Genomic DNA, 22,433 nt, shown 5'->3' with positions numbered 1-22,433 from the left:
TTGAAGTTTGACATTTCACAGACAAAGAGGAAATAATGGGAATATTTTCATCTATATCTTCATCGTTTCCATGTAAATCCATAGTTCAGATATTTGGGCAGAATCATCCAAATAAGTCAAAGGTTTGTGATTTATCAAATGGATTGACTGGATTTCAACGTCAGTCAATTTAATCAGAAAACATTTGAAGAACTGATGAATCATTTCAATATACTTGGTCTTAAATATTACCGTATAACCTCTGTCTGAGCTGATGTGAAAATAATTACAGTTTTTACAATAATTACATGTGTTTGTCTGTGAACAAATAGAAAACAACTCAGCAAACATTTAATATTTAATGGTTTTTCTTATTTCAAATGAAGACAGTATATGACTGTATTTATTACAGTTGATAATAATAATAAATAATAATCTTTATTTATATAGCACTTTTCATACATTAAAAACTGCAGCACAAAGTGCTTTACATATCAGTTTAAAAATCAGTACCGCCCCCCACCCACACCCACCCACTCACCCGCACACACACACACACACACACACACACACACACACACACACACACATATATATATATATATGCAAACCCACAAGCTCACACATACTTAAGAAGACTGACTGAGCACGGACAGACCAGAACAAAAATGTAAAAGTAAAAGTAAAAGATCAGTTTAGGAGGCACTGTCACAGGGAGCCATCCGCACCAAGAGGCAGCCGCCAACCCCGGCAACCAGGCACCAGCAACACAGCCCCGCATCCCCACTAGTGGGAGAGGGCCAACTGGGACCCCCACCCACCAGGAAGGAGCGGACCCCAGTGAGAGAAGGCGCCACAGCCCCCGGAGTCCGCAGCCGCCCCCCGGCATGGAGGGCTCCCTCTGATGAAACACCGGAGAATAAGAAACATTAAAAAGATATAAAAAAATTGATTAAGAGAAGCTAAATTTAAGACATATATGAAAATAATAAAAATATTAAACATTAAAATGATAAAACAGAAGCACTGGTTAAAAGAATCTTAAGATTTATATATTAAATATAACTATAAAACCTTTGAGTAGATAAAACAGAAGCATCAGTTAAAAGCCAAATTAAAAAGGTTTGTCTTGAGCCTGGTTTTAAAAATTTCTACATTCTCTGATGAACAGAATCTTTACTGTTATTATTGAATATTGAATTCTCCTGAACACTTCTATCATTTAAATGTATAAAATCAATCCCATCATGGAAACACATTCACAATCCCAACATGTGAATTCATGTTCACATTCAAACACCATCATTATCATTGGATTAAATCACAGGCATCAGAATGTGTCAAACCAGGATTATTCTCAGCACAAATGTTAGTATTTCAGTGCATTTGGATCCAGATTCAGACACGTTCAAACAGTTTACATCATCACTAAGTTTAGTGACTCCAGTAAATCAGAGAAAATCTGTCTATTTGATGAATTTCTTACTCAGTGTCGACAGGAGTGATGATCAGAGGAGCAGAGTTTGTACCTCCAGCATTCAGACCTGGACTGAAGAATGGGAGGAGTTTCTGATTGAAGCAGCAGCCAGTGAAGGAGTAGATGAGAACTGAAGAACCTACGTCATAAAAGGAGACCAGACCCTCCTCATAATCCACAAACACCCCCACCTTCTGAGGACCAGACTTCACAGACAGAAGGACAGAAGGACCAGCACAAGCTTCGTACTCATTTCCATTTCTCAACCAGATGATCCAGTATCCGTCCTGAGGACTCACTGTGATCTGTCCTTTCCTGTTGCTGGACTCTCTGGTCACTCCTAAAGTCCAGGCAGTCTTTCCTTTGACCTGAACCTCGAAGTAAAACCTGCCTGAAGAGAAACTCTGCTTCGCTAAGATGGAAACACATTCAGAAAACCTCTGTGGTTTGTCTGGAAGTTTCTTCTTTTTATCACCATCATGAACCTTTTTTCCATCATCAGACAGGATGAGATAAGGATTTGCTGTATCTGGATCCAGAGTCAGATCCACCTCATACTGTCGGACTCTCTTCAGCTCAGCTTCAAACACCTTCTTCATGTCTTCTGTGAGTTTGTCCTCCAGCTCAGACACAGCTCTCACCACAGTCCCCTCATATGATGGTGGACGGACGCTGACCTTTGTCCAGGTCATCATGGATGGAGCAGCTTTGACACATGTGAACCTCTGGACAAAGTGGAGGTGGTCTTCAGAGCCTGAGAGCTGCTCTACCTCAGTGCTTTTCTTCTCCAGCTCACAGATTTCGTGGTCCAGCTCTTTGATGAAGTCTTCAGCCTGTTTCTCGGTGCTCCTCTGCTTTTCTTGGATCTCCTCTAAGAACTGGTCCAGACTTCTCTGAACAGAGTCCATCAGAGCAGTGTAGACCTCAACACCTTCTGCTGTCTTTCTTTCTGCAGCGTTCTTACTGAGCTCCACTGACCGTTGGATCTCCTGGATCTTCAGTCGTCTCTCCTGGATCATCTGCTGAATTTCAGCCTTTGTCTTCTTCAGCTCTGGCTTCTGTTCTTCATGTTCTTCTTTCAGAGTAGTAACGTAATGACTTCTGTGGTCTGAGTAGGTGCAGTGTTGACAGATGTATGTGTGGTCGGTTTTACAGAACAGCTCCAGAGGTTTGTCGTGTTTCCTACACATCCTGTCCTCCAGGTTCTCCACAGGTTGGATCAAATGATGTTTTTTCAGTCCTGAACGTGTCAGATGAGGTTCCAGATGAGTCTGACAGTAGGAGGTCAGACACACCAGGCAGGACTTCAGGGCCTTCAGTTTGGGTTCAGTACAGACGTCACAGGGAACTTCTCCTGGTTTGGCAGCTTGTTGGTCTGAGCTGTAGATGTTTGGTTCATCTTGAGCTTCATGTCTGAACTGAGCCACCATCTCTGAGATGAAAGTGTTGATCTTCAGCTGAGGTTTTAAGTTGAAAACCTCTTTACACATGGGACACTTATATGGGACATTAACCCTCCAGTATTCAAAGATGCAGGATTTGCAGAAGTTGTGTCCACATGGTGTGGTGACTGGATCAGTGAAGACATCCAGACAGATGGAACACAGGAACTGATCTTCAGACCGGACCCGACCGGCAGCAGCCATATCTATGGACCAACAGAACATACACATCAGTGAAATCATCTGCTGGTTTGGGCTCTGACAGTCAAATCCAAAACTCACATTCATAACCTGGTGAAGATGGAAGGGAAGATCATGGGGACCCCTGGTCCACTCATGACGCAAGACTTAAATACAGACCACCATCACATGTCCTGTTTCCAGAGTATGTTCTGTTGACTTCAGGCAGAAGGTACAGAGTCCTGCTGTGCAGGTTCAACCGTTTAAACATTCTTTTATCCCCCTTTCAATCAAGGTCATTAATGAGCAGTTAGGTGGAGCTACCAAAGGAGGAAGTCAAATGATTTGTACAAATGTATGTATATATGCATGTATGTATGTATGTATATATTGTGGTGGAACAATTTACTTTTTCTATTTTATACTTTTTATTTACTTTTATATTGTAGTACATCTTTTAATGCTGAGTCATTCTTCATGCATATGCATATGTGTGATGTTTACCACTCTGTAGCACCCTGACTCAGGAACGGAGTTCTTTCTTGCCTTGAGTTAAAACCCAAACACCTAAATGTCTGAATGTGTAGATAGAGGATGGCGCCTGCACTCCAGATAGGATCCAAGCAAGGTTAGGGTGAAGAGGTCATCATGACCTCTTCACGGAGCAGAGAAGGAGTAGTATGGAGTGGTACGATGTACATAAGGGATGACATCATAGTTTGAGGGGGTTGGATTTGGTTCTATATAATCTTTAGTTTTTCTCCTGTTTAATCAGACTTTACTTACAGAGTTTCTCTATGATGGACTTCTCAATAAATGCATTTATTTATTTTAACTCTAACTTTCTCTCCTCCTCTTTTTGTGTGGGTTATCAGTTGAACATTTCCACAACAATATGCATGCATGTATGTGTGTATGTATGTATGTATGTATGCATGCATGTAAGTATGTATATAAGTATGTATGTATGTATATGTGTGTGTCTGTGTGTGTGTGTGTGTGTGTGTGTGTGTATGTATGTGTATGTATGTATGTATGTATGTATGTATGTATGTACAGGATGGGGAAGCAAAATTTACAATGAACATTTAGTTGTTTTTTCTCAGCAGGCACTACATCAATTGTTTTGAAACCAAACATATATTGATGTCATAATCATACCTAACACTATTATCCATACCTTTTCAGAAACTTTTGCCCATATGAGTAATCAGGAAAGCAAACGTCAAAGAGTGTGTGATTTGCTGAATGCACTCGTCACACCAAAGGAGATTTCAAAAATAGTTGGAGTGTCCATAAAGACTGTTTATAATGGAAAGAAGAGAATGACTATGAGCAAAACTATTACGAGAAAGTCTGGAAGTGGAGGAAGCAACAAAAAATGTAGTTAAAGCTCTCAAATCCAAAATCCTAAAGGATCCAACCAAATCCATGAGAAAAATGGCAATTGAACTTGAGGTAGACAACAAGACCATTAGAAATGCAGTAAAATATGATTTGAAGATTTAAATTCTCATGACTTTCAATAAACTAATTGGTCATACACTGTCTTTCAATCCCTGCCTCAAAATATTGTTAATTTTGCTTCCCCACCCTGTATGTATGTATTTATGTATATATGTATGTATCTATATATGCATGCATGTATGTGTGTGTGTATGTATGTATGTATATAAGTATGTATGTGTGTGTATGTATGCATCTATATGTGTGTGTGTGTATGAATGTATGTATGAATTTATGTAGGTGTGTATCCATCCATCCATCCATTATTTTAACTTATTTATTATATGTTACATATTATATGTATTTTTTGCAGCATGTGTTCTGTTTTATGTTGCAGTTGCAGCTTGTTTTTGTCTTTGTCTCAGCCACACTTCTCCCATTGGAGAAAATAAAGTGAACCTTGAACTTTGAACCTTGAAATATTTTTAATTATATTATCAATTTTTATCATAATGTAATCATTTACATAAAAGTTGTTTAGGTCTTCATATAAGTGTGATTGGTCAGTCACATGACTCCACAGCAGTGTTTCAAATCCATGACGTCAGTTCAATACTTTGGGTCTGATTTACTAAAGGTTTGTGTGATCTTAGTAAATCAGGCAATTTGACTTTGAAATTTCAGGAAGTTCATTGAAGTGTAACTGTAAAAAATGTTAGTGGTGACAAAACCAGGAAGAGACGAACAGTCCAAGTCCAGACCATCTAAAGGACATGGGCTGGAATAATCTAGAATCCATGTAAATCCTGTTGGTTTCTCCATGTGGTTCAGTGATAGGAACCATTTCAGGAGAGTTGGTGTGAAATGAATAGAGTAACTTGTAGGCCTGTAACGGTACACAAAATTTTCGGTTCAGTATGTTTTCGGTTTTGAAAGCCATGTTTTGTTTTTTGTTTTTTTTTTTCGGTTTGTTACGGGAAGAAAGAAAACCCCTCAAAATGTCTTTAATTCATTTATGAAGTTTTGAACATTTTTCCTCCAATTTTTGGAGACAATAGAATATAGAAAAACAGGAGTAATAAATTTCTGCTGCTATAAATTAAATAGAAAATTAAGTAAGTAAAATATAACTAAATGTATTTTAAACATTAGTATTGCACTTTTACCTGAAAGGGAGTCTTGAACAAACAACAAAAATCAAATCACAGTTCTCTCAGTTCACATTCTGCATAAAAATAACAACAAAAAAATTCCACATGAAGTGCAACATTAAGAAAAGGGTGAACTGGTATTCTGTTTAAACAAACTGAAGAGCAACATTGACAAAAAAACTAACCTAATTATTTATTTTAGGGCAGTTAACAAACTGTTTAGGCCACTGTGTGTATTTGTGTCTGTGTGTGCAGGGTGCGGTTTGTCAAAAACACGGGGGGGGGGCAGTTATATACGCTGGCATGAAACGAAAGTGAAACTTTACATACATTAAACATCCAACTCCCGGTTTCTATTCCTCTGTTATACAGCATGTGTGTGTGTGTGTGTGTGTGTGTGTGTGAGAGAGAGAGAGAGAGAGAGAGAGAGAGAGAGAGAAACAGACAGACAGAGCTAGCGTCAGTGTTTTAGAACTACTGTAGTTCATAGGCAGTAAAGTCCAACTCCTGGGTTCTATTCCTCTGTTATACAGCGTGTGTGTGTGTGTGTGTGTGTGTGTGTGTGTGTTCGGCAGGCCGAATTTGGCCCCCGGGTGACATGTTTGACACCTGTGCAATACAATCAAAACAGGAATAACATAATTCTGCTGTTATAAATTAAATAGAAAAAAATATATTACTAAATGTATTTTAAACATTAGTATTGCACTTTTCCCTGAAAGGGAGTCTCGAACAAACAAAAATCTAATCCCAGTTCTGTCAGTTCACATTCTGCATAAAAATCACAACAAAAAAATTCCACATGAAGTGTAACATTAAGAAAAGGGTGAACTGGTATTCTGTTTAAACAAACTGAAGAGAAACATTGACAACACAATGAACCAAATTATTTATTTTAGGACAGTTAGCAAACTGTTTAGGTGTATTTGTGTATTTGTGTCTGTGTGTGCAGGGTGTGATTTGTCAAAAACATGGGGGGGGGGGGGGGGGGGGGCAGTTATATACGCTGGCATGAAACGAAAGTGAAACTTTACATACATTCAACATCCAACTCCCGGTTTCTATTCCTCTGTTATACAGTGTGTGTGTGTGTGTGTGTGTGTGTGTGTGTGTGAGAGAGAAAGAGATAGAGAGAGAAACAGACAGACAGACAGAGCTAGTGTCAGTGTTTTAGAACTACTGTAGTTCGTAGACGGTAAACAACGCTCGTCTTATCAACATCTCTTTCACCTGAACCTGATGTGATCCCAAACAGAACTGTAATGGTGGTGGAGGGTCTTCAGTCTCTTCCTTCCAGGTTCACATCATATCTGTTGTTTTTTTAACCTTATATCAGCTGCTAGTTCATATTTTGGGTCAATGTGTGCTCCTTCAATTTATCCGTGTGGAATTTGCGTGGATTTAAAGTTTCGCATCGAACAATGTCTTTCCTTCCCTTTTCTTTTTCTCAACATACTGTGCCGGTTTGGTACAGCTGTGTGCCGAACCAAACAGGTGCGTACCGCAACAGTTTGGTTCAGTATGTGTACAGTTACAGGCCTAGTAACTAGTATTTGTGTGTTTGGAGTAGCAGTGTGGTGTTGAAGCTGTAGATCAGCTCAGTTGGACTCACCGCTGTTTGTAGAGATTCCGCTGAGACTGGAAACAGATCTGATGAAGTGGGTTTAAGGTTTGTTGGACGGTTCCACAGACACGTCTGCAGCTCTTCTCACACTGGGAACAACTTTCACATTCATTTCTTGGAAGTGATCTTTGTTCTGTTGAATGTGACTCCACCTCTGATCTGTTTCCTGGTTGATATGATGGCGAAATCCAAGTGTGTGTTGTTTTAGCACAGAACACAGATGACATGTAGAGGGGGCTGAACCTGTTTGAACCTGCAGGTTAGGCTCTAAAATATTCACAGGATCCATTTATACGTGGGCGGTCACATGAATGACACCATTCATGTTGAGTCACATGACTTGGTTCTGTGTGAATCTCATGGACTTCAGGTCTGTTGTTCCTTTGGGTTGTGGTCTATCTCAGGGTTTCCCAAAGTGGGGGTTGGGACCACCCAGGGGGTCATGGGATGCCAACAGGGGTCGCAAAATGATTTTGTGTGTGATTTTGTGTTTTCGTGAGTGTGCTTGGTAATTAGGATTTGAAGGATGTCAAAGAAAACAAAACTGGACAGAAGACACTTCTGTAGGAGTCAAAATGTAAGTTAGTTCAAGGGTACAGAACTGTAGAGGCTCATCAACACAGATACTGAATAAAAGACAATATTTAATACCAAACAGATACACTTTTTAAAGTTATTTTTACTTATTATTTTCATATATTTGTATAGAAGAGAGCAACTGTATAAACACACAAATAAAGAAAATTTGTGGGAAAAATACAATAAAACCTCAGATTCCAGATGCCCATGTGATTTTATCCATATTTTTGGGGAATAAATTACAATAATGATTGAAAGTAAAAGCCTTTTTTGCTCAAGCAATAACTGGACCATCAAACTCTATGATGATTGTATCTGTAATCTGTTCATATGTCATGAATCAACATATTTATGTCAGGTGACAGACAGTAGAGAGGAGGGAGGAGGAAGAGGAGGAGAGGCTGTAAATTCACAGTAATGCTGGATATGTTAGTCATGAGAATAACTTTGCAGAATGCATTAAATTCTTGTAGTGTCTTTAAATATTCAGATATTCATTCTAAACATGTCAATTACTGAATTATTTTTCTGACTCTGATTGTTCACGTGTTTGATCAGCTCTACATGACGTGAAATGATGATTACAAATGCAAAAAAACATCAACTCTCAGGAGTGTTACCTTGGAACACTTTAGTGTCCACGCCAATGCCCAAATCAAACCTACTCCCTTGTGTATATGTGTGTGTGTGTGTGTGTGTGTGTGTATATCTATATATCTGTATATCTAGATAGATAGATTATGGCATGCCGTTTAGGAAATTATTATAGATGTATTATGAAAGTCTGAATATATGGATTGAAAGTCTGAAATTCATTCAATATATATACACTTTCAATCCATATATTCAGACTTCATTCAATATATATCAGGTGATTTTTACGTGTGTCCGGTAGGGGGTGAATTTGAGCACACTCCGTGCGCACTTGGTACGCCATTGAGCCCAAACCAGATCAAACACACAGCGGGTTTTACTCATGGTGCAAGTACCAACTCCCATCATGCATTGCAGAGTAGCCATTACTCAAGTTTTTGCAAGAGGGTCTAGGGTTTTTTTTTGTGTGTAACTAAACGTATTTATTTGCTTTCGTACAAAATACATAGTAATTATGACATATACAACATAATGAAGATATAACAAAGTAAACAACGATTGAACAGAACAGAAAATGACAGAACATTGCCAGGGGACAAATACATGTATGGAAAAAAAATTCTACTTTAAAGTTATAAAATGTAAATAAATCAGTGGTCTTAATAGCATTTTATTTTATTTTTTTAATTTTCAGAACAAGAGAGTCTAGCTGCGGAAGCCCGTAGAAAATGGAGCTCCACTTTTAGGTCAGCCCCACTTCTGTTATGTCAGCTCTCCTTCCGTTCAGACCATGTGACCTCCACTCAAACCCAGAAATACACCACTTTTATTTATTTACATCTTTAAATGTATAAAACTCTTGATGGGATGCAGCACAAAGACAAAAAGGGACAAGCAAGGCTCCTTATTAACAAATTAAATATGTATGTCACTAATGAGAGAGAAACAACAATACACAAAAATGCATTTTATCAAAGTTATAGATATTTAGAAACATCTTCACATATAAGGCTTCCATTTTCGTTTGAGTCCTTTAGGAGCGACAAAGACAAAAACAAGGCTCTTAGCTCAATGTTCAACACACAAAGGAAAGAATTTTTATTTTGTATTTACGTTTATGAATGTGGTATTTACCCATAATTATGTAACAAATTGTGAAGAGTTCCTTTGGAAAATTCTTATGTCACTTGTTCTACATTAGTTAGTTACTTTATCCATTTTAATTTTCAGCCAGTCTACTATGTCTTTCCACAAATAGTTTGTAATTGAACACGAGTAAAAAGAAGTGATCATTATTTTCCTCTTCCTGAAAGCAGAATCCATATGGTTAGGGTTACTTTGAAATGTATTCTTGTACAGATTACAGAATACACACCCAAAAAGTAATCTGTACTATAATTCGTTACATTAATCAATCTGAGTATTGTAATCCTAATACTTGGATTAATTTCACATTTTCTTGAATTTTTTATACCATATGAATGTAGCAAATCACACCAATTTTATTACATTGTGGGGCTGAGGCTGCTTTCACTTGGAATCAATGACAGTGGACGGAGACACTGGGCTTATTTTCAGTTGAACGAGTTCACTGACAGTCACTTTTCCTTTAGTTTTCTCTGTTTTTGACTAAAGATTCTAGATTCAAAGTGTTTATTGCAGGGGTCACCAACCTTTTCTCTTCTGTGGGCTACTTTTACCTAATGAAGTTGCCGGAGGGCTACTCTAATTTAGCAACATTTATTTACATAGCTATTTTTCATACATACACATATTTTGTATCATACGTTTGTAACATTGTGCTCTTCATTTATTTATTTATTTATATATCTTTGTTTTAACATTTACAATACTTAAAAAGTGTTAATATGAAACTATTATTTTACTTTAAGAAAATCAAAAGTAGAAAAAAACAAATAAAAGCATTTGCTGCTGTATTCCTAAATATTTTAATACTATGTCAAAAATTATGAAATGGAACAATCCTGCATATTTTTATAGAATTACTAAAAACAAATACACACCTGTATGTGCATTTTTAATACTTTAAAATTGTGAAAAGGAATGCTGTCACTCACACAATAAAACTTCACCAGCATGTGCTGCTGTATTTCTGAAGGATTTGATCTTTTCTAAATTCACATATGCTGTCAAAACATATTAATTAAAACCAGAACTTTGTGCACATAAATGCACCACCCCGTCACTTCTACAGTCATCACACTGGAGTCAAACACAGAGGCACCTGTTCAGGTCCGACTCCAGCTGTCTGAGCGCATGCGCAGATAGTGTACATATGTTTGGCTTGTCCAGGATGTGACCCACTTTACTGATGTCTCTGCTGAAGCGCTGGCCTTGGTCAGTGTAGTGAACATGGACTGTTGTTTTTGGACTTTAGTTTTCAGCTCTTTTTCCTTCTCTTCACGCAGGCTGATTCCCACTGGAGAATCTCCAGAAAAGTTGCTGTGAACTTTGGTGAAATTCCGCTCCACGTTGCATCTTTTACTGACTTCCAGAACGCGCCACAGATCAGACACACACACACACACACACACACACACACACACACACACACACACACACACACACACACTCATCTTTCACATTAGTCAAACAGAAGTCCGTGCCTCATCGTTGGTGAAAATAATTCCCTGACTATATTTGGCCGACATCGTTGCGGGGCTAAACCCACTACCTGCCTGGCATCTGGCTCATCCTGGGCCCCGCCCCTCTCCAATGACAGGCAGCAAACCAGCGCTAAAGTTTGATTGACAGCTAGCTGACTGTTTCATCTCGGGAGGGGGACAGGACACTTGTAATTTTGATTGGGTGGAAATTTAGACCTGTTCTACCAAATGAGGAATCAACTTTGTGTTCTTATATTAGTGACCCTTGGCGAACCACCGGTAGATCACGAGCAACGTGTTGGAGAACCCTGAACTAGTTCTATTTTTAGAACAGGCCTGCGGGCGACTCGCGTGGTCCCTGCGGGCGACCTGGTGCCTGCGGGCACCGTGTTGGTGAGCCCTGGTTTATTGCCATGTGTAAACAGGTTTCCCTGTACAAGGAAAATCTTATTTTGCCATTCACACTGAACGCCACAAGAGTTGAAGTATAAAAAATTTGAAGAGAATAATTAAACTAGGATGTTACACAACCAAAACAAAGTGGTAATTACAAATGACATGCAATAGAAAAAAGTGTAAAAGTATAAACTAGTATTACCAAGAGAAAAAAAAAAAGATATTTAAATAAATGTGCAACATCTGGTAATTGTGTAAATTGTCAGACACATGGCACAGAGCATGTGCAAAACTGCCTGAGAAAAGTCAGATGTTAACGTGCAGAATTATCAGAAATACAGTCTGAGCAGTCCAAGATAGCAGTATGACATATGATTCTATGATAAACAGTATGATATATGATAAACAATGTGATATATGATAATCAGTGTGATATATGAGGTGCATAAAATATCAGAGATATAATAATCCTCAACTTTAATCTGAGATTTTATGAACACCTACATGATCAGTGAATTTAATATGGGAAAATACCTGATTTACATAAAAAAAGCAAAATACAGAAGATATTATAATGGTGATCAATCATTTTAGAAAGGTTAAATAAAAATTAATTTAGGAACTGCCACCAAAGTAGTACTGGGCCTTTATGGGTTAATACACAGAGCTTTGTGTGTATACTTTATTTTTAAGTTTTTACTTGACTCAACGTATCACCCTGGTACTTGAAATATGGTGCTTGAATTTCAGTGATTCAAAATTGCTAATTTGATAAAAGCACAGGCAACTTTACACTGCAGTTTGCAGGAGATTTTTTTTTTTTATTCAATCACTCACTCAACAAGTGCATGTGTCCTCTGGCCTTACAACAACACTTGGGCACATGTTCAGTAACATACAACAAACATCTACTATTTTAGAAGGGTAACCTCACCCTCACATGGAAGCAACAAACTGACTGGTGTCCTCCAACAGTACTTGCTACACAGGTTGCATATTACCCTTTCTACATGGATTCTAAGGTGTGATATAACATGTGTCTCTTCTACGTCTTTTGCATCAAGTTGTCATCTGCCTTTAGTGAAAACCCCCATGCTGGTCTTCCTCTGCAGCTCTGGCTTCATCTTCACATCTCCTGGACACTGTCAGATGACATCTGTGTTGTCTGTGGACATGTTGGTGTGACGATGCGGCTGCCCCTTCAGAGTCACCCAAAAGACAGGCTGGAGCCCAAGTCTGGATGAGCCTGGTCCATCTCATATGCTGGTTTACCTTGGGGAAGGCAAAAGCATCGGTGTTCAAATAAAGCATTGCAACTGTCAGTGGGCAGTAGTGCATCAATTTAAAATGAATTTAAATGACAAACCATACTGTTACAAATCAACATGCTTTACTCATCCCCAGAGGAATAATTACTTTAAAATAGTGAATCTGGCACAGATATACCAACACAAAAGTCTTATAGTTGAGATGGCATCATAGTGAGTGTCTGGTGTTGTGTCAGTTTGTCATCCTTTACTATCCACTACTAGTACTGGCTAATACACACAGACCATAGATGAACTACAGACACTTATCACAGGGTCAAGTACAGTTTCTACACATGACATTAAGCTTAGAAATAGAAAAATATCACTTTCTGCATTTTACTCTGACACAAATGATTCATGAACTTAATAAACCACTCATTATTGCTGTTAACCAGTCTTTTCCCTGTTTTAATTACCATTTTTAGTCTCTAAAACACCCTTTGAACTGTGAGCTTAAAGCATTGTATTTGAATGTATTGATAACGTACCATTTAACAGTGATCTGATATCTGTCCTTTAGTAACACAGTTCCTTGGTCTAGTTTGAACCAACACGCACATGTTAAAGGTCATCAACTATGGTATTAGCTTAGCAGCTGAATTAGCATGGGTCCAGGTCCACACATGTAATCAGACTCATAAACACTCATGTGTTTGACATGTCTGCGTCAGAGTGTGTGTGTTCTGTAACTCTTGTCCATGTGTGACTCTTCCTTTAGTTCATGGTAGTTTCTATCACACACATACAACATGTTCTGTTGGATTTGAGTTCCACTGAGCAGCGTCCACCACATTAGCTCTTAGCCGAACACAACTGGGCTTTAGCTTCACAACCAGTCCCCTCAGAGGGTGGTTCAGAAGAAATACTACGGTTCTATGTGTGTGTTCAATGAGAACAGCTTACCTGCAAAACACAAGATGTGGTTACTAACCGGTGCGGACTTGTTGACAGGTTCTCAGCTTTGTCACGTACTGACCGAACTCACCGCGTATGTACGACCGACACCTACTGATGCACAAGGCGCCCTGTGCTGGTCAAAGGAAATAGAGTTTTTACAACACACGAGAAGAACAGAACGGAAAAGTTGAGTAATGGTCACTCTGCAATCAGCACCATGAGGAAAAGGGGGTGTGCGTTTGATGTGGTTCCATGCTCAATGGCGTGTCAAGTGCGCATTCTGTGCGCTCAAGGTCCCCCCCTAATGGACACATGTAAAAATCACCTGATATATATTGAATGAAGTTTGAATATTTTGATTGAAGTCTATATATTTTGAATGGAGTCTGAATATATGGATTGAAAGTGTATATATATTGAATGAATTTCAGACTTTCAATCCATATATTCAGACTTTCATAATATATATATATAATGATTTCCTAAACGGCATGCCATAACATTTATTTATTTATTTATTTAATTATGTATTTATTTATTTATTTAGTGTAGGCATGCTAGGGACACGTCCCTACCAATATCCATCCACTACTGTGTAGTCACTACCAATCCAACCGCTGTCCGTAGTGTTTAGGCAGTGATTTTGGAACACAAAGGGTTAACAGTCAGTCTCTGCTAGAAGTCCCGCCTCTAACGTAGATATGACTATCCAATTGGCTCTTTGGTTTTGCTAACGTACACGTAATTGGCCGTCCCCGCTGTCACTCCATCTACTGTAAAAGGAACCTGCTAGTTGGACCGCTAACGTAAGTTTTCAGTATGTTTGTATTTGTTCTGCCTGAGTCACATCAACTAGAAAGATTTGAATATCAGTGGAGTCATTTACATGTACATTTGGACATGTGTTTGTTTGCGAGCGTGCGTGTGTGTGTGCTTGGTAATTAGGATTTGAAGAATGTCAAAGGAAACTGGACAGAAGACACTTCTGTAGGAGTCAGTGTCAGTTAGTTCAAGGGTCTAGAACTGTAGAGGCTCAACAGCACAGATACTGAATAAAAGACACTATTTAATACCAAACAGATACACTTTGAAAAGTTATTTTACTTATTATTTTCATGTATTTCTATGGAAGAGCAACTGTTTGAAAAACACACAAAGAAAATGTGTGGGGAAAATACAAAAAAACCTCAGATGGTAAATGTGATTCTAGATGTGATTTTATTCACATTTTTGGGGAATAAATTACATGTAATAATTGAGAGTAAAAGCCTTTTTGCTCAGGCAGTAACTGTACCATCAAACTGTATGATCAGTGTATCCAGAATCTGTTCATGTCATGTGTCAACATGTTTATGTCAGGTGGCAAACAGCAGAGAGGAGGAGGAGGAAGAGGAGGAGAAGAAGGAGGAGGAAGAGGAGGAGAAGAAGGAGGAGGAAGAGGAGGAGAGGCAGGAGGAGATTAAGGGGAGAGGAGAGAGAAGAGATTTTTGAATGTCTAACTGCATTTTACTGTGTTTTTTGTGTATTTTTCATAGTTTTTGAATATGTAACTGCATTTTACTGTTTTTTTTGGGGTGTATTTTACATAGTTTTTTAATATCTAACTGCATGTAACTGTTTTTTTGTGTGTTTTTCATAGTTTTTGAATATCTAACTGCGTTTTAGTAGGTTATTTATGTATTTTTCATAGTTTTTGAATATGTAACTGTATTTTACTGTTTTTTTGGGGTGTATTTTACATAGTTTTTGAATATCTAACTGCATTTCGCTGTTTTTTTGTGTATTTTACATAGTTTTTGAATATCTAACTGCATTTTACGGGGATTTTTGTGTATTTTTCATTGTTTTTGAATATCTAACAGCATTTTACTGGTTTTTTTTTTCTGTATTTTCATACTTTTTGAATATCTAACTGCTTTTTAGTGGGTTTTTTGTGTATTTTTCATAGTTTTGGAATATCTGACTGTTTTTGAATATCTAACTGCATTTGTCTTTTTTTCTGTATTTTGCATACTTTTTGAATATCTAAATGCGTTTTTTAAATACTTTTTGCTTCCATTACATAAATCTAACCGGACTTTTCCTCTATTTAGAACACCATGATACAACCAAATATGTTAATTTATTTTTTTCTTACTTTTGTTTTGTCAACTCAAATTCAAATTAAAATATGATCCAAATATAGTTTTCTTTGGTAAAATTATAAAACCTACATGTGCAATAAACAACACAAATAACAAAAACAAAGCACTTGCAAGGTGCATTATTTCTTACAAATATATTAAATATTGAATAAATGTAATATATTAAATTAAATAATGAACCATTGGTCTGCATTGACTGGAGACACTGACAATGAATTGTTTAGAACAGAAAAACAGGTTTTATTAGCAAATTTGTAGAAAAAACACTGATCTAGATTCTGCAACCAAAGCTCATTTAATGTGACTTTAATGTGACTAAATTTATATATTTGGTCTGTAATCATACTTCCACACTTCCACAAATGGCTTTAAGACATTGAAATGCTCTATTTAAAACCCAGAAATACTCAATTAAATCTTACAGTTTTTTTATGTCAGTGAACAACTGCAGAGGATAATAGAAACTGTATAATAGAAATAATATAAACCACAACAATAATGATGATGGATAAATGTAAAAGTACTTCAGATATAACTAAATACATTACACAGACTGTGGAATTATTCAGTTCAAGGTTGTTGTTGTTTTTTTTTTTTTTTTTTTGACAAATTTACTAAAATAAATAAAAAATCAAATTAACAAGAAAATGAGCAAAACCATCCAAAAATAATGACTAAAATGAACAAAAATGATTAATAAATCAACAAAATAATAAGTAACATGGACACAATAAGCCATCAACTGAAGTAATTTGAAGAAATTCAAAACAAAACAAAAAAAACTAAATCAGTAAAATAATGAACATAAGTGGATAAAAATAGTTATAAAAAATAAATAACATTAAGAAAAATTACACTGGTCTACAATTTTTTAGAAATGATTTGCTTCAGAGATTAAATGTGCTAAATGTTACGTATTTTAATAAGATTAATTGGAAAAAAAAAATGACAAAAGTGCCAGTTTGCTGATGTTTTCAAGGTATATGATTAAGTGTTATTACACATATATATTGGTTTATGTACATTTATATAATAGTTTTATAACTCTTCCACTAAATAGAACCTGTAAAGTGAATGTATTCTAATGTGCAGACAGTGTTTTGAAGTAGATCTTGTAGCTCTGAGACAAATATTCCTTTTGAGTCAAACCCATTCTCTCGTTAATTCTTGAATTTCACATTTTGACCCAAGGCTGTGTCTTGGAAAGTTCAGCCAACCAGCGTTTTTGACTTGATTTTTCTTTATCAGTGACTCTCATTTGGTAAAATTTCATTACTTTTATTCTGGAAGCATTTTCCTTGTAGACCAGTGTAAGCAACAAAATTAACAAAAACAATCAAAGCAATCAATGAAATCAACAAAATACATTTTTTTAAAGAAGTAAATACTGATTGACCAGTGAACACACTGGACACACTGGGTTTGTGTTCAGTTAATGACAGACTGGACTGAAAAAGAGCCTTTTCCACAGATGTCCCATGTCTAAACTCTTCAGATGTTCCTAGTTCTTCCATTTGTTCTTCTGAGGCTGGGTGATCTGGACTAAAGGACACATGATGATCTGTTGAAGCACATTCACAATCAACAACCTGGATTTATTCAGACAATGGTTTGATCAGGCTGTAAAACTCTGCATTTTTGCATCATTTTCTCTATTATTTACTCTATACTATTTACTAGAGAATTACAGTTTGAGATAAAACAGAAGAAACTCCAGACAAATCTGTTTAAATTTTAATATATTTATTGAAGTTTGACATTTCACAGACAAAGAGGAAATAATGGGAATATTTTCATCTATTTCTTCATAGTTTCCATGTAAATCCATAGTTCAGATATTTGAGCAGAATCATCCAAATAAGTCGTAGGTTTGTGATTTATCAAATGGATTGACTGGATTTCAACTTCAGTCAATTTAATCAGAAAACATTTGAAGAACTGATGAATCATTTCAATATATTTGGTCTTAAATATTACCGTATAACCTCCGTCTGAGCTGATGTGAAAAGAATTACAGTGTTTACAATAATTACATGTGTTTGTCTGTGAACAAATAGAAAACAACTCAGCAAACATTTAATGTTTAATGGTTTTTCTTATTTCAAATGAAGACAGTATATGACTGTATTTATTACAGCTGATGAACAGAATCTTTACCGTTATTATTGAATATTGAATTCTCCTGAACACTTCTGTCATTTAAATGTATAAAATCAATCCCATCATGGAAACACGTTCACAATCCCAACATTTGAATTCAGGTTCACATTCAAACACCATCATTATCATTGGATTAAATCACAGGCATCAGAATGTGTCAAACCAGGATTATTCTCAGCACTAATGTGAGTATTTCAGTGCATTTGGATCCAGATTCAGACACGTTCAAACAGTTTACATCATCACTAAGTTTAGTGACTCCAGTAAATCAGAGAAAATCTGTCCATTTGATGAAATTCTTACTCAGTGTCGACAGGAGTGATGATCAGAGGAGCAGAGTTTGTACCTCCAGCATTCACATCTGGACTGAAGTATGGGAGGAGTTTGTGATTGAAGCAGCAGCCAGTGAAGGAGTAGATGAGAACTGAAGAACCTACGTCATAAAAGGAGACCAGACCCTCCTCATAATCCACAAACACCCCCACCTTCTGAGGACCAGACTTCACAGACAGAAGGACAGAAGGACTAGCAAGAGCTTTGTACTCATTTCCATTTCTCAACCAGATGGTCCAGTATCCGTCCTGAGGACTCACTGTGATCTGTCCTCTCCTGCTGATGGACTCTGTGGTCACTCCTAAATCCCAGGCAGTCTTTCCTTTGACCTGAACCTCGAAGTAAAACCTGCCTGAAGAGAACCTCTGCTTCGCTAAGATGGAAACACATTCAGAAAACCTCTGTGGTTTGTCTGGAAGTTTCTTCTTTTTATCACCATCATGAACCTTTTTTCCATCATCAGACAGGATGAGATAAGGATTTGCTGTATCTGGATCCAGAGTCAGATCCACCTCATACTGTCGGACTCTCTTCAGCTCAGCTTTAACCACCACCTTCTTCATGTCTTCTGTGAGTTTGTCCTTCAGCTCAGACACAGCTCTCACCACAGTCCCCTCATATGATGGTGGACGGACGCTGACCTTTGTCCAGGTCATCATGGATGGAGCAGCTTTGACACATGTGAACCTCTGGACAAAGTGGAGGTGGTCTTCAGAGCCTGAGAGCTGCTCTACCTCAGTGCTTCTCTTCTCCAGCTCACAGATTTCCTGGTCCAGCTCTTTGATGAAGTCTTCAGCCTTTTTCTCGGTGCTCCTCTGCTTTTCTTGGATCTCCTCTAAGAACTGGTCCAGACTTCTCTGAACAGAGTCCATCAGAGCAGTGTAGACCTCAACACCTTCTGCTGTCTCTGTGTCTGCAGCGTTCTTACTGAGCTCCACTGACCGTTGGATCTCCTGGATCTTCAGTCGTCTCTCCTGGATCATCTGCTGAATTTCAGCCTTTGTCTTCTTCAGCTCTGGCTTCTGTTCTTCATGTTCTTCTTTCAGAGTAGTAACGTAATGACTTCTGTGGTCTGAGTAGGTGCAGTGGTGACAGATGCATGTGTGGTCGGTTTTACAGAACAGCTCCAGAGGTTTGTCGTGTTTCCTACACATCCTGTCCTCCAGGTTCTCCACAGGTTGGATCAGATGATGTTTTTTCAGTCCTGAACGTGTCAGATGAGGTTCCAGATGAGTCTGACAGTAGGAGGTCAGACACACCAGGCAGGACTTCAGGGCCTTCAGTTTGGGTTCAGTACAGACGTCACAGGGAACTTCTCCTGGTTTGGCAGCTTGTTGGTCTGAGCTGTAGATGTTTGGTTCATGTTGAGCTTCATGTCTGAACTGAGCCATCATCTCTGAGATGAAAGTGTTGATCTTCAGCTGAGGTTTTGTGTTGAAAACCTCTTTACACATGGGACACTTATATGGGACATTAACCCTCCAGTATTCAAAGATGCAGGATTTGCAGAAGTTGTGTCCACATGGTGTGCTGACTGGATCAGTGAAGACATTCAGACAGATGGAACACAGGAACTGATCTTCAGATCGGACCCAACTGGCAGCAGCCATATCTATGGACCGACAGAACATACACATCAGTGAAATCATCTGCTGGTTTGGGCTCTGACAGTCAAATCCAAAACTCACATTCATAACCTGGTGAAGATGGAAAGGAAGATCATGGGGACCCCTGGTCCACTCATGACGCAAGACTTAAATACAGACCACCATCACATGTCCTGTTTCCAGAGTATGTTCTGTTGACTTCAGGCAGAAGGTACAGAGTCCTGCTGTGCAGGTTCAACTGTTTAAACATTCTTTTATCCCCCTTTCAATCAAGGTCAATAATGAGCAGTTAGGTGGAGCTACCAAAGGAGGAAGTCAAATGATTTGTACAAATGTATGTATATATGCATGTATGTATGTATGTATGTATGTATGTATATATGTATGTATGTATGTATGTATGTATGTATGTATGTATGTATATATGTATGTATGTATGTATGTATGTATGTATGTATGTATTTATGTATATATGTATGTATCTATATATGCATGTATGTATGTGTGTATGTATGTATGTATGTATGTATTTATTTATTTATTTATTAATGTATATTTGTATGTATCTATATATGCATGCATGTATGCATGTATGTATATGTGTACATATGTATGTATACATGTATGTATGTATGTGTGTGTATATATATGTGTGTGTGTGTACATACATACGTACGTATGTATGTATATATGTATGTATGTGTGTATGTATGTATGAATTTATGCAGGTGTGTATCCATCCATCCATCCATCCATCCATCCATCCATCCATCCATCCATCCATCCATCCATCCATTATTTTAACTTATTTATTATATGTTACATATTATATGTATTTTTTGCAGCATGTGTTCTGTTTTATGTTGCAGTTGCAGCTTGTTTTTGTCTTTGTCTCAGCCACATTTCTCTCATTGGAGAAAATAAAGTGAACCTTGAACTTTGAACTTTGAAATATTTTTAATTATGTTATCAGTTTTTTATCATAATGTGATCATTTACATAAAAGTCGTTTCAGTCTTCATATAAGTGTGATTGGTCAGTCACATGACTCTACAGCAGTGTTTCAAATCCATGACGTCAGTCCAATACTTTGGGTCTGATTTACTAAAGGTTTGTGTGATCTTAGTAAATCAGGCCATTTGACTTTGAAATGTTCAGGAAGTTCATTGAAGTGTAACTGCAGAAAATGTTAGTGGTGACAAAACCAGGAAGAGACGAACAGTCCAAGTCCAGACCATCTAAAGGACATGGGCTGGAATAATCTAGAATCCATGTAAATCCTGTTGGTTTCTCCATGTGGTTCAGTGATAGGAACCATTTCAGGAGAGTTGGTGTGAAATGAATAGAGTAACTTGTAGGCCTGTAACGGTACACAAAATTTTTGGTTCGGTACGTTTTCGGTTTTGAAAGCCATAGTTTGTTTTTTTTTTTCTTTTTTTTTTCGATTCCGTACGGGAAGAAACCCCTCAAAATGTCTTTAATTCATTTATGAAATTTTGAACATTTTTCCCCCAATTTTTGGAGACAATAGAACATGGGGGGGTCAAAGTCATTTTAGTTCAGGGGCCACATTCAACCCAGTGGGCCGGACCGGTAAAATGATAACTGTGAAAAAAGTAAAGTTACATTATGATCAGGTTTACATCTACAAAGTTTCCTTAAAAATCTGAATAACACGAACAACTTGAATTGTCTTAAGAAAAACAAGTGCAATTTTAACAATATTCTGCCTCAGTTTATCAGTTTATCATTTACACATGTGCATTACAATCAAACAAAACATTTAATAACAGGTAGAATATTGGTAAAATTAAAATTACTTTTCTTAAGACATTTCCATTTGTTCATATTTGTTCAGGTTATTCACATTTTTTGTAAAAGTATAGTTTGGTAATGTAAAAATATTCATATAATTTTAGTTTTTTACACCAAAACAATAAAGAGAAGATTTGGGTTTATTTATTTATAGGTTATAATGATAATATTTTACCAGTCTAACCCACTTGAAATCATATTGGACTGTATGTGTCTGTATGTGGAACCTGAATTAAAAGGTTTTTGACACCATTGACTGTTAATATTGTCAGTGTAATTGTTGCATTTCACAAATTCCTCCCGTGGGCCAGATTGGACCCTTTGGCAGGCCGAATTTGGCCCCTGGGCCGCATGTTTGACACCTGTGCAATACAACAAAAACAGGAATAATATAATTCTGCTGTTATAAATTAAATAGAAAATAAAATAAATAAAATATTACTAAATGTATTTTAAACATTAGTATTGCACTTTTCCCTGAAAAGGAGTCTTGAACAAACAACAAAAATCAAATCACAGTTCTGTCAGTTCATATTCTGCATAAAAATAACACCAAAAAAATTCCACATGAAGTGCATCATTAAGAAAAGGGTGAACTGGTATTCTGTTTAAACAAACTGAAGAGAAACACTGACAACACAATGAACCAAATTATTTATTTTAGGACAGTTA

General features: G+C 37.2%; 2 protein-coding genes across 3 annotated transcripts in view; both read right to left on the bottom strand.

The window, feature by feature from the left end:
* Positions 1-1,256: 1,256 nt before the first annotated feature.
* LOC115423928 (E3 ubiquitin-protein ligase TRIM39-like) overlaps positions 1,257-22,433 on the bottom strand; it is a 21,977-nt gene continuing 800 nt past the window's right edge. Inside the window, exons 2-3 of one of the 2 annotated variants that reach the window (XM_030140964.1) lie at positions 11,316-11,320; positions 1,257-3,104 (exon numbers count right to left, since the gene is read on the bottom strand). In XM_030140964.1, the coding sequence (XP_029996824.1) occupies positions 1,462-3,102 (1,641 nt within the window). In that variant the 5' untranslated portion in view covers positions 3,103-3,104; positions 11,316-11,320 and the 3' untranslated portion in view covers positions 1,257-1,461. Of the gene's footprint in view, positions 3,105-7,287; positions 7,451-11,315; positions 11,321-22,433 lie in introns of those variants that run through there. The other variant, XM_030140965.1, reaches the window with a different exon arrangement.
* On the bottom strand, positions 17,618-19,949 carry LOC115423927 (E3 ubiquitin-protein ligase TRIM21-like). The gene has a single exon (XM_030140963.1). The coding sequence runs from the start codon at positions 19,947-19,949 to the stop codon at positions 18,306-18,308; it is 1,644 nt and encodes a 547-aa protein (XP_029996823.1). The 3' UTR covers positions 17,618-18,305.

Source organism: Sphaeramia orbicularis, chromosome 8, assembly GCF_902148855.1.
Source record: "Sphaeramia orbicularis chromosome 8, fSphaOr1.1, whole genome shotgun sequence".
Classification (NCBI taxonomy): Eukaryota; Metazoa; Chordata; class Actinopteri; order Kurtiformes; family Apogonidae; genus Sphaeramia; species Sphaeramia orbicularis.
Note: the sequence above shows the minus strand (reverse complement) of the source record. Positions and strands in the feature narration are given on the sequence as shown.